Below are 13,708 nucleotides of genomic sequence, written 5' to 3' on the forward strand. Positions count from 1 at the left end.
AGATCTTTTGATACAGAGAGAATTAAGGAATATGGGGATTGTGTGGGTAGGTGGGTTTAGGGTAGAATATCAGTCGTGGTCTGAATGAATGAAGAACGGACTCAAAAAAAAGGGCTGATAGCCTACACTATCTCCAATTTCTTATGTTATTCCTGAATCACAAGTTAGATAATGGTTTATATTTGGCTTTGATTATGACAGATTGCAGACGTTTGACGTGGATCCACATCTTGGGACATTCTTTGTGAAAAATAAAATGTTCTTGGACAGAGAGAAGAGACAGCAGTTTTTTGCAATACTACAAGCTAGAGATGGTGGAGGACTTGCAACCAATGTACAGATAGAAGTTTCCATCTCGGACGCAAATGATGAAGTACCCATTTTCCAAAGAAATAGTTACACTGGATTCATTAAGGAAAATGTAATCAAAGATATTGTCCAGGTTCAGGTATGAAGAAAATTCCAGTGAAATGTTTCTATTTTTGAATGGGTCATGACATGTTCGTGACGTTGAGGTCCATAGGGAAAAGGCACCATGTGAATATCTGGAATATTGCAGAGCTCTGTTCCAATCTTCTGGATAGCTGGAAGTTTCCAACTGACTTCTGAATAGTTGCCCAGGAAGACTTAAGTGGATTAAAGCCTTCTAACTCCTGGCAAACCATAAAACTGAATGTATACCTATTTATATATGTATGTTATATATATATTACACACACACACATACACACACAGTTCCTGTCCAAAGTTTGACCTATACTTGACACTGATATCCAACACCCTCCTGACATCCAAACACCCCTAACACCCGTGCCCCCACCCAGGCACCTGACCCTGCCCCATCTCTATCCCACCCCAAGACTGAGGACATCAAGCCCAAAAAGTTCTGGGAAGGTAGCTAGGTAACTCTTTGTCTGAACTGGGTCAGAAATAGGGATTTGAATCAAGATCAAAGGATTTCGGCCGTTAGGAAGGAGTTTTGGTCCCTTCGTTCTGGCATTACATGAGACACATAGATAAGCTAAACAGAATTGATGTAAAGATTCCTCTCTGATACAGGATGGACTAATCCCAATTCATACTGTTGAACATCAGCAGAGTTAAGCTCATAGAATCAATTTTGGGGTGGCGTGGTGGCTCAGTGGTTTGTGCTGCTGCCTCACAGCGCCAGAGACCTGGGTTCGATTCAACCCTTGGTCATCTGCCTGTGTGAAGTTTATCCATTCTTCCCGTGTCTGCATGGGTTTCCTTCAGTTTCCTCCCACGGTCCAAAGATGTGCAGGTTAGGTGGACTAGCCATGCTAAATTGTCCAGTTTTATGGGAGGTGCAGGTTAGGTGGATTGGCCATGCTAAATTGTCCAGTGTGATGGGAGATGCAGGTTAGGTGGATTAACCATTGGAAATGCAGGGATAGAGTAGGGGGATGTGTGGGCTAGAGGGGCAACTGGCTTGCTTCCACACTGCAGGGAATCTATGATTCTGTAAACAGTCTAAGGTGTTTACTCAGAACATTGGAGTGTACTGTCCAATGCAATCTATTTCATCAGCATTGTAATCTGGTCATAGATAGATATATTCCACCTCACCCCACTTGGACACAGAACCCAGGGTCAAACATTTCTATGCAAGTGGTCATGTTGTGAAAATATGTTGACACCACTGTGACCAACTGTCCTGTATTTAAAGGGATAGTCCTTTGTTTTAATTGTTTGTCCAGCCTCTCATCCATTATTGCTCAGACAGCTGGTTAAGGACTGATCCTGAAAATCTCCAAAGTGAGTTAGAATGGTTTGAATGAGCCTGTAAGTGAGCCAGCAACAGAGAATGGCTTCAACAAGATATATTATAGGTTTTAGTTGTTTCTAATCCCCATGCCCCTGTTCACATACTTAGCAACTGCCACCCCCTATCCATTCCCACTCCCGACCACCCACCTCTCTGCTAACCCTGGCCCCCTGGTTGAGGTTTCCCTTATTTTGTTCCATAAGTATCAGCTATTTTGGTTTAAACAAAAATTATGACTGACCCACAAGCAATGTTTCTCTATGTCTTCCCTAAAGAAAAGAAAAGGCAGGAGTAACCTACAGAAAATATTTGAAACCTTGATTTTTTTTTTCAAAATGGTAAAATGTAAGCTAACACTCCCTCTAGTAAAATAGTCATGAACCAGAATAATAATACACCATACCTTTTGTTTCCAGCTCCATCTTATTTCTTACTCTTTACCTCTTTAGCTAATCCTCAAATGTCTTCACATGGTCACACTTTTGGCAAAAATGCAACAATATACAAGAGCTAGTTATTTTAAGAAAATCATGTGTTTCATCCACCAAGGGTTAAAATTGATCTTGGACGTTAATGTATAGTGATAACAAATCAATAGCCATTTTATTACCTGTATGATTTACTTTTCAATGGGAATGCTGCTGTTAACAAAACAGAATCAGGGTTTTGTTTCTCTTATACTGCTAGCACCAATTTGAACCAGGTTCTGGTCCAATGCAATATGAACTGTCAACATAATTACACAGCTCTATCTTCAGGTAAGGTGAGGTTCCACACAAGGGTGGTTGAACGCATTTGCTGAATTGGCTCAGATCAATGAACACTTAGCCATTAAATCACCAGGAGTGCTGTTAGCCTCCAGATACAATGCAGCTGTTTTAGCCAACAGTTGACACAAATCCAAATCATTAACTAATCAGCTTTCAACTTCCAGTAAATGTCATTTCTGAAAGGCTGTGACTGCTTCACTGTTCTTGGACTTTTCTCATTCACAGGCTTTTGATAGGGACCAGGAGGGCTCCCCGAACAGTAACATTATTTACTCAATCATTGAAGGGGATCCTGTTAAGCATTTTACAATGAATAGTTCCACTGGAATAATATCTGCAGTCAAACCACTGGACAGGGAATCCATGGATGACTCTTTGAATGGAATTATCAATTTAACTGTGCAAGCCAGAGATTGTGGTAATCCTCCACATAGCTCTACAGTACAGGTTGTCATCAAAGTGGAGGTATGACATGAAACAGTGATTTTCTTTTCTCTCCATTTTCTAATAGAAGTGTCACTTTAACAGTGTCTGAGTGGAATTCCAATGGTAATAGCTCTGAGTAGTCTCAGTCCTGGAGCACATTTTTGATGTTTGACTGTTAACCTTTAAGGCTGCTGCCTTGCTAACACCCTGTTCAAGTCCAGGTCACTGCAAATGCTTTTTAAATTCCACAGCTCAATTAACATCCAGCAAATCTCAGGCTCTAAGATTAAACAAATGGCTTTCTTTTTCAAAGTTGACTCACATCTGTAAGAATTCAGAAAGTTTTCTTTTGAAAAGAGCTCTCCCCAGAGAAATTAGAAAAAAAAACTTTTTTTGCGCTTAGTTGCCAGAAAATTAATTGGGGCTTTCATTCCATTTTGGGCAGGTGCAGGTGGAAAGTGGTTGGGCCATTTACTGAAGCTGGAACTTGGAAAAAATGGCCAATGGTTTCCATGGTGACACTAACCATTTTATGTCAATTAGAATCTTCAGTGATGAGGAACTGGCTGTTGCTTTTGCTGTTCCCTGCCCTAACTCCGAAACCATGGTTGGGAGAGGTCATGGACTAATGTGGGAATTACGCATGTTCCATTTTAATCCTGAATTAACTGTTTGAGTGACTGAAATAATTTGTCCAGATTCTCATCCTCAAAACTGGAATTGCACGGATACTTGTCCAGTTTGCAATCCAGTCAAATGCCAGCTAATTCCTGCGTACACTGACTTCATGGTGCGATGGGAGGGGCAGGCTGGAATCACAGCAACACCTCCCAAAGCAGGTTGGAGGCAAATTAGAAGAAATGTCTCTCTTCATTAGAATGTTGTCCAGGTCAGACACTGACTGTGCGGCTCTGTAAAACCCTTACCGACCTCCTATCTCCCTCATCTCCCCACCTCTCAACGGTGCTATACACATTCCATACACTCATGATGTCTCCCTGTCCACTCCACACCCTTATGACCTGTCCCTTTCCACTCCATATCCCCATGACATATTCATGCCCTCTTTGTTTGCTGCATATTTTCATGACTTCCCCAGGTCCTCTCCATAATCTCTCCATGTCTGCGCCATAACCTTATGACCTCCCCATGTCCACCCCATATCCTCATGACCTCCTCATGTTCACTCCATACCCTATGTCCACTGCATACATTAATACCCCTGGTGTGCACTTTGTACCCCCAAGACTTCCCCATGCCAACTCCATACTGCTCCTGCTATGGCACTGCACCCCCATGACTTCCTATGCCTACTCCATACCCCCATTTTCACTCTATACCCCAATATTCTACTCCGTTGTCCTTTGAGTCCCCCCATGCCCGTGGAGTTGATATGGGTTACAGAGTGACTTCCCCATGCCCACTCCTTACCTCAATGCCCACTCTATTCCCCATGATCCCCATCTCAGCTCCATGCCCATCACATATCCCCATGGCCCCAAACCTCACTGTATACGCACCATGACCTCCAATGCAGACGCTACATCTCCATGACCTCTTATGTCCATGTTTGTCCATCAACGGTGTTAGTCCTTGATACGAATCTCACCTCTGACTCAGAGGCTTTGGATTTAGCTCCAGAATTTGGCTTCTTAAGTTAGTCTGACCTTTAAGTATAGATTAGAGAATTCTTCATAACATAAGAACATCAGAAATGGGAAGAGGAGTAGGCTATCTGGCCTATTGAGCCCATTCCTCCATTTAATAAGATAGTTTTGTGGATTCAGCTCCACTTACCCACTCACTCACCATAGTCCTTAATTCTTTTACTGTTCAAAAATCTATCTATCTTTGCTTTAAAAACTTTCAGCAAGGTCGTCTCAACAGGGCATGGAATTTCACAGATTCTTCCTCAACCCAGTCCTAAATCTGCTTCCCCTTATTTTGAGGCAATGCCCCCTTATTCTAGTTTCATGTGCCAGTTGGAACAACCTCCCTGCTTCTATACTATCCATTCCTTGCATAATTTTATATGTTTCTGTAAGATTCCCCCTCATTCTTCTAAATTCCAGTGAGTACAGTCACAGTCTACTCAACCTGTCCTCATAAGGCAACCTTCTCAATTCTGGAATCAACCTAGTGAATTTCCTCTCCACCCCTCCGGTGCCACATACATCCTTTTTCAAGTAAGGAGACCAAAACTGTACAGTACTCCAGGTGTGGCCTCACGAGCACCCTATACAGCTGCAGCATAATCTCCCTATTTTGAAACACCATCCCTCTAGCAATGAAAGGCAATATTCCATTTGCCTTCTTAATTACCTGCTGCACCTGCAAACCAACTTTTTTGTGATTCATGCACAAGGACACCCAGGTCCCTCTGCACAGTAAGCATGCTGCAATTTTTCACCATTTAAGTAATAGCCAACTTTGCTGTTATTTCTACCAAAATGGATGACCTCACATTTACCAACATTGTACTCCATCTGCCAGACCCTTGCCCAATCACTTAACCTGCCTATATTCCTCTGCAGACTTTAAGTGTCCTCTGCACACTTTGCTCTACCACTCAGTGTCATGTGAGCAGCATTCTGTTGGCTCAAAGGCTAAACTGAGGTTCTGGCTTCCTATTAAGGTAAAAGATCATATTGTGTTACTTAAAAAAGACCAACAAATTATTAGCTAACATAGGAACAAAAGTAGGCTAATCAGTCCCTTGAACCAATCTATTAGATGCTACTGGATCGTTTCTATTAGAATGTTGACACATTCACCACTTGGTCAGCCAGTTGCCTGCTGCCATTGAAGATGTCCTGACATGATCATTCCATAAAGTTATTCTGGAACTTAAACAGAATGTACTGTGACTTCTATTTCATTATAAGATATCTCGTGGAGTGTTAGACACTCGTCAGGCTCTCAATGTAATGCTTATAGCAAAACTCTTTAGAAACTTAAGTTCTGCTCCAATAAAATCAACGTATCCTCTGGGAGTATTTTAATAATTCAAGAAGAGAGAAACAAGGTAGATCTATTTCTCTTTTTATCTATTTTTGATGGCTGGTCAAGCAACAAGAAATTAAGCTCTGTGAAAAGTATAAGGTTGATCAATTATTCATAGACCCTGTCTTATCGAAGCAGTCTGATCGGTTCTGCATATTGAGTTTTACTGACACAGTAATGTTCCTGGTGGCAAGTTTTATACGACAGATTTGCTTACATAATTCTTTGTCCATTCTATTTTGACTTTAGAAAAATGTTGAAATCTTGCCTTTTGTTAAAATCTTATCATTACTCTGACTTACCACTGATCATCAAACCTATTATCCGTGTTGTGTGCAAGCACAGGAGCATTTTTATGTCAATAGCAAGGTTGGAAGTGGCAGTCTTAGTCAGACCTCATCTAGACCATTGTCTTCCACTTTGTGCACTACATGGTGGGTCTGTGTTTTAACACCCTGGAGCAACCTTGCAAAGATGTCGCACAACTGCTCCTCACTTGGTATAAATAGCACAGTGTGGGTGGAGTAAAAAGACAGGTATGTGAATCTAGGCCACAGATTGGCCATGATCTTGTTAAATAATGGAACAGGCTCAAGGGCCTGAATGGCCTCCTCCTGTTCCTTTGGTCCTGTGTTCCTATGTTCCAGTCAGTATCTGCCCTGACCCTAACTTTAAGAATGTGGGCATAAAAACCACAAAACAAAAGGCCAAAACCCAGGGAGGGCCTATTTGATCTTCGAGTCGTTGCAGTATAAATGAGCAGAATGATCCCAAAAGGCTGTGGCTGTTGTGGTAATTGAAACTTTCAAGACAGAAACCAACGGATTATTGATAAGTAAGGGATTGGATGAGGAGATTTGGACTGTAAACAAGAAAGGGCAGCTAAGTACAGATCAGCCATGACCTAATGGCAGACCATCTTAAGGCAGCTGCGTGTCCGACTACATCCCTGAAACTTATATTGCATATAGTTATTCAATTTACTATTTCTTTTCATCAAAAGGTGACAGAGGTGAAAGAAGGTAGAACATTGTAGCAAATTAATAATTAGTACCTGGTCAGTGTATTTTGTTGAAGTGAATTAAACTATTATTTAAATTTTATATTCTAGGATGTGAATGACAATAAACCAGTTTTTAACCAGAGCACCATTTTTGTTGCTGTACCTGAAGATCAGCTAGGTAAGAGATATATTTATGAGATGGATGAAAAATTAAACCCAAATTATTTTACTCAAATGTTAGCAAATAGTTCAGTACCTGATCAAATCTTACCCCCAAATTAACCAATTTTCATCAAATTTATCTGCTATAAAATGAAGAAACATTTAGTCAGTGTGTCAGGAAAATTGATGTTTGTTTTTATATAATGAGATCATAGCAACAATTATGTGCAGAAATAACAAATAGGGAATGTGAAAAATGTGATTCCACGTAAGGATCTGGAATTTCCGTCACATTTGCACGCAGACACTTCTGTTATCTGGGCATGCACCAGTTCCATGGTTAAAAGATCACAGGTTTTCAGGTATAAGAGAGTTGCATATTAACTGCAGTAATCCACATCCCTTTGGTCATTTATGCTGACTATCCCTCCATACAGTTGAGTCGCCATGTGCAAAATTGTCCACATATCGCCTTACTTTGAAATACAAGTATCTATATACACTTGTTTGAGTGAAATTGTGTCTTAAATTCCAGAAATTCCGATCAGAGTCAGAAAGCCCATGTCCCAACCTGGTTGTATTTAAAATTACCCACTTACCTTTTGATGTCTTCTGTGCTGGAGATTCTGGACAGGGACTTCCTGTTACAGACCTGTCCAAGAATCCTCGAATCCAGAAGCAGGGAAGATCATGGCTGGATGTGCATTCTCTGCTGTTATGTACCCAACCATTGACAACCTCATTGACAGTCATTGTGAAAGGATATACACATAAAGTAAGTTAGAGAATGGTGATATGGGGGATGGAGCGTAAGTGGATATTTATAATGTCAGATTTGTGAGAGATTATGGTGCAAGATAGATGAGGGAGGTTAAGTATCTGGTGGGAAAGGTGGAAGGGTGAGGGAATTAGAATGCCATTTGAGTGGGGGGGGGGGGGGGGGGGATGAAGGGCAGGGTGCAAAGTGTGTAGAGTGCAATGGTGCCAGGTGAATGGATGAGTGCTTAGAATCAGTCAGAGGCCAGCAGTCTGAGTGGCTGGGCTGGCTTCACTGGGGTTGGGTCAAGGATGGGGGAGACACAGGGATGACAGGTTGGGATGTAGGTGGGCTGGAAACATACAAATGAAAATATTTAGATTAGAATCAGTCTGAATATTGGGGCACAGACAACCTCACACAAGGCTCCTCACACCTTCAATGCATTATCTGGGCCAACATGGCACCTATTGTTAAAGTTCACTTGAGAATGTAACTTTAAGAAAGAGCTGGGATTTATATATGAAAGAACTGAAACCAACATGCCCATTCTAAAAGATGAGAGACTTAACAAACAATCCAGTTCTTTTTCAATATATAATTTCACACCGTACACTTTTGCTATAAATTCTGTGTCCTACAATCTTATACTTCACAACCTGATGAAGGAGCAGTGCTCCAAAAGCTGGTGCTTCCAAATAATCCTGTTCGACTATAACATAGTGTTGTGTGATTTTTAACTATGAAAATATAAAATAACGCCAGAAATAGACCATTTGTCACATTGAGCCTGCTCCATCACTGAATATGATTACAGCTGATCTGTTTATGTTTTGAGTCCCACATTCCCATCTAGCCCGAGCATCCTTGATTCCCCTGCCTAACAAAAATCTATCCACCTCTGTTTTTAAGAAAATACAATGATACCATCTCCACTGCCTTCAGGGACAGAGAGTTCCAAAGTCTCTCAAACGCTTCGAGAGAAAATAAATACTCCTCATAGAATCCCTACAGTGTGGAAGCAGGCCATTCGGCCCATTGAGTCCACGCTGACCCTCAGAAGAGCATCCCACTCAGACCCACCTCCTATCCTATCCCTGTAACCCTGCATTTCCCATGGCTAATCCAACTAGCCTGTACATCCCTGGAATCTATGGGCAATTTAGCATAGCCAACCCACCTAACCTGCACATTAGATTAGATTAGATTACTTACAGTGTGGAAACAGGCCCTTTGGTCCAACAAGTGCACACCGACCCGCCGAAGCACAACCCACCCATACCCCTACATTTACCCTTCACCTAACACTATGGGCAATTTAGCATGGCCAATTCACCTGACCTGCACATCTTTGGACTGTGGGAGGAAACATTCAGAATCTTGCACACTTCAGTCAAGGCACCTCTCACTCTTCTAAACTCCAGTAGAAACAATCCCAGCTTGCCCCACCTATCTTCATAAGACAAACGACCCATTCTCAGGTATTGATCTAATATGCATCCTCAGAACCACCTCCAATGAATTTACATTCTTGCTGTGTCAGGGCTGACAGGATTGGGGTGGAGGGTGGGGTGGTTGGAGTTGGGGTGTAGGGGAATGTCAGTTTAGGCCATGGAGTGAGAAGTGGTAAGTGGTCGAGCATAGTGTTGAGAGTCTTCGGGGAGGGGTGGGGTGCAGGTGTGGTTAGTGTTGTGGATTAGGGTGACTCACTGGTTCAGTTTAATAGTTACTCAGGAATTCAAAATTCAATCCTCCAACATTTCCTGGGGTTACTATCACAACTTTAAGGGGCCATTTTGGATGGTTTCCAGACTCTGCGAAATTGTCCATTGGAATTTTAAGTTTCCTGGGCAATTCCCTTGGAGTCAGTTGTGTCGGGATTTACACATGATTCGGACTGCTGTGATGACCATTGGAATATCTTTGCCTGACCTGCTGCTCTTTGTGGGACTTTGCTATGTGCAAACTGAGTGTTGCAGTTAATTACTACAGTTCAAAAGTACAGTGGCCGCAGCGTTTTGTTACTGAGATGGTGAAAGGCGTGATATACACTCAGGGGTTCTTTTCCCTTGGAAACGAGGTGATCTAAAAATCATCTTTTGAAAGAAAAACCATTTGTGAAAGAAAAATCATTTTTTAAAACAGTCCCGGCCATGATTGTAACCTAAGCATTAAGGTGGTTCCTACCTTTCTTTTCTCTGGTAGACTGGAACAGCCTCCAGAGGTTCATGCAACCAAATCAGAAAATGAGAGTTCCCTTAAGTTTCAGATTGGGATCTTGATGCGATACTTGAAGAAAAAAGTTCCAAGAAATTTGAGGTCAGGAGTCCAGTCAGAGAAATGAAATATGGATTAGAGTGGTGCCGGAAAAGCGCAGCAGTTCAGGCAGCATCCGAGGAGCAGGAAAATCAACGTTTCGGGCAAAAGGCATTCTATCAATCCACATTGTACATATTACATTAAACTTGATAAAGATCACTAGATGATACCAGCTGTACTGATATAAGTGCAAAATATTTATTTTTTCAATCTACCTGCTGAATATAGTTTAGCACCAACTTAAAGCACAATCATCAAACAAGGGCAATTCTGTGGATTGTTGACTCCATATTTTGTCGTTCATGAGTTTGGGAATGGGGAGGTAAGGAGATTGTCTGTGCCCTAGTGGCAAAATAGGAGTGATAGTTGGTTTCCAGGGGACAGAGGTGTGTCAGAGTCCATTGAGGGGAAAAGACGTATCAGCTTCGGGAGGAGAGGGTCTGAGGATTGTAAGGGTACTGGGGGAGGTGTAGTTGAAGGTGGGTGTGGTAAGCTAGGGATATAACCTTTCTAGTTATCCAAGTTTCTAATCATCTAAGTTTCCCAAGGAACTATTAACCACAGCAGGACCTTCCAAATTATCTGATTTAAATGGGTGCTTTCAGAGGGTTCCAAGTACCATGGAACTGCCCTGCGGAATCTTCAATCTGAGAGAAAGTGAGGACTGCAGATGATGGAGATCAGAGTCAGGAAAAGCACAGCCAGTCAGGCAGCATCCAAGGGGCAGTGGAGTTGATGTTTCGAGCAAAATGTCTTCATCAGGAATGATGCCGAGCTTATGCTTGAAATGTCCACTCTCCTGATCCTCAGATGCTGCCCGACCAGAATCTTCAATCACCCAGGCAGTTCTCTCAGAATCTGCCACATCAGGGATTCCACAGAAACAGAAACAGAAAGTCTAACCCAAATTCCCTTGTGATGCCACATTTTAAATTCTACATGAAGTTAAATGGAACAGAATGTGCATGTTTTGGCTTTACAAATGGAAGTTTGCTTTTATGGTTCGCCAATGGAAATACTTAGTTTTGATGATATTTCAAAACAAGTTCACTGAGTTTTTTTTATTCCAGATCACTGCATTGTTTCCATTTGGGCCTCGGATAATGATGTAACTGATCCAAACCGATTATTGATCTACAGTCTTGAAGATGGGGCCAGGGGACAGTTTATTCTCAGCACTGAGAAGATAGAGCTACATCAACCTGCTGCATGTATCCGGGTAAATCCAGAATATAGACTTGATTATGATGGTGGACCACGTAAATATAGACTGAAAGTGGCTGCCAACGATTTTGGGTTCAACCCCAACACTGGCGACATGACCATTGAAGTGGATATCTTGGATGTCAATGATGAAACTCCTGTTCTGATTGGAAGTTCACTCTCTGATGTGTTTGCAAGTGAAAATGGAAGAATTAATGCAACAGTTACTGCCATTCAAGCTTTTGATCCAGACACTGATGCAGAACTGCACTTCTTTATTCAAGGGACTGAGTGTCTCGATGAGAAGGGAGAAAGGCTGAGTAGTTCACTCTGTAAAAACTGGTTTCAAGTGATGGAGCAATCAGGGTCTTTGCTTTACAGTGGGTCTGTCGACCGTGAAAGTGTCCAGGCTGTTCAACTCAGAGTACAAGTTGTGGACTACAACACTGTTCTTTCTTCAAACATGAGTGAAGAAGGTCAGCTTTACTTGCATAGCGGTTTAGAAACTGCTTATGTGCTTTCTCCACAAGTAGAGATTGAAATTTGTGTGCACTGCTTAGATTTTTAAAGCATTAAAGTATCGACAAAGTGTGCACTCAATCTGTTCTGGTATTGAGCCCATTGCTAAGAATATGAGACCCATTGTTGAGGTCGGTACCTAAAATAGCCTTTGGTTTCTTAACTGTCTGTGAAAGACTCTTCTTCTCAAAATTTGAGAGCAATGCTCTGCCCCTTCCAGAATCCTTCATTTTTCTCAATGATCACAATTATGAATAATACAGCCAAATCTCAAAGCCTATTGCCAGTCCATCCACAACACCTTCCCCTCAGAACAACCAACACTCACCAGCTCACCCCTCAAAATTTACCTAGTTCTTACTAGTATGATAGAATTCCCATGTCTCAAGTCTTGCACAGATAATGTAAAAAAATGATATCTGTGTGTTATTTTATACAGAGGTGATAATCTCTCATTAATTTTATCAATACTTCAGTTAAATACCAACTAAACTCTACAGAGCTTTCCTCAACAGTTTCCACTGGATGTGTTAAGAGATTTCCATTATTAATTACAATAGTTCTTGTTCTGTGGAGCATATACCTATTCCTACCAGGAGATCTGTCTTATTGGTATGTAACATTTGACTGTCTTACATGATCTTCATACACTTACTGTAACTCATCTGCAACCACTTTGTGATATCCATCAGCCAGCTTTGTTTGGATCAATCTCCACTTTGTTCTCTCGAAGAGCTCTCTGACTAAATTTTTAACTCATGTTTTTCAGGACATATTAAAATTATCATTGCTGATGAAAATGACAATCCACCTGAATTTACCAAGATGGAAAATAAAAGTGGTGAGTAGTGATATGAATAGTTTTGGTCTCCTTGCCTAAGGGAAGATGTATTGGTATTGGAGGCAGGCCAGAGAAGATTCACTAGGTTAACCCCACATATGGAAGTATTTTCTTATAAGGAGAGTTTAAGTAATTTGGGCTTATGTTCATTGGAGTTTAGAAAAATGCAAGGAGCCCTTATAGAAAGATAAAAGTTTTTAACGGGGCTTGACAGGGAAGATGTGGAGAGGTCATTTCCCCTTTTGGGAAAAGGGCTCTCCATTTAAAACAGAGGAGGGATTTCTTCCCTCAGAGAGTAGTGAATCTGTCAAATTCTTTACCACAGATGTCTGTTGAGATTGAGTTGTTAGGAATATTTAAAGCTGAGGTAGATAGATTTCTAGGGAATCAAGGGTTATTGGGAAAAGGCAGGCAAGTGGAGTAGAGGATGATTAGATATGATCCTATAGAACGGTTGAGTGGACTCGATGGGATGTATGGCCTACACCTTATGACCTTGTGATCTTACAATTATCAGGTATAAAAGAAACAGTTACAACAGCCACAGATGTTGAGAATAACATGTTGACGATGGACATATCAAGCAGAGTTGGCCAATCTAGCTCTGCATTAAGAATGAAAGATGTGAACTGTTTAAGCAATAAATATCAAATCCACTATAGTAACCCCCTCACTTTAATTCAGTATATCATAATTTAAAGTTTATTCATTGGCCGTGGGGCATTGAACATCATTTGAAGATAAATGCTAAGTTTCAGTCCATCTGATACCTAAAGATCCTGGCTTCCAAAACATGCGTATGACTGGGTTCAACAGGCCAAAACCTGTCAATTTACAAAACCTTTCTACTTTTGTTGCTGCCAAGTCACTGGGCACCGAACCACAGAGTGATGAATGCACAGGCAGAGGCCTCTTCAAA

The 13,708-nt window shown here is 41.4% G+C and overlaps 1 protein-coding gene across 3 annotated transcripts in view; it reads left to right on the top strand.

Annotated features, from left to right (window-relative positions):
* LOC140495808 (cadherin-related family member 2-like) overlaps positions 1-13,708 on the top strand; it is a 148,911-nt gene that overhangs the window by 49,825 nt on the left and 85,378 nt on the right. For all 3 annotated transcript variants that reach the window (XM_072594951.1, XM_072594959.1, XM_072594967.1), the window contains exons 16-20: positions 202-448; positions 2,782-3,021; positions 7,097-7,166; positions 11,297-11,905; positions 12,718-12,789. In XM_072594951.1, coding sequence (XP_072451052.1) covers positions 202-448; positions 2,782-3,021; positions 7,097-7,166; positions 11,297-11,905; positions 12,718-12,789 — 1,238 coding nt within the window. The remainder of the gene's footprint in view (positions 1-201; positions 449-2,781; positions 3,022-7,096; positions 7,167-11,296; positions 11,906-12,717; positions 12,790-13,708) is intronic.

Source organism: Chiloscyllium punctatum, chromosome 2 (assembly GCF_047496795.1).
Source record: "Chiloscyllium punctatum isolate Juve2018m chromosome 2, sChiPun1.3, whole genome shotgun sequence".
NCBI classification, from domain to species: Eukaryota; Metazoa; Chordata; class Chondrichthyes; order Orectolobiformes; family Hemiscylliidae; genus Chiloscyllium; species Chiloscyllium punctatum.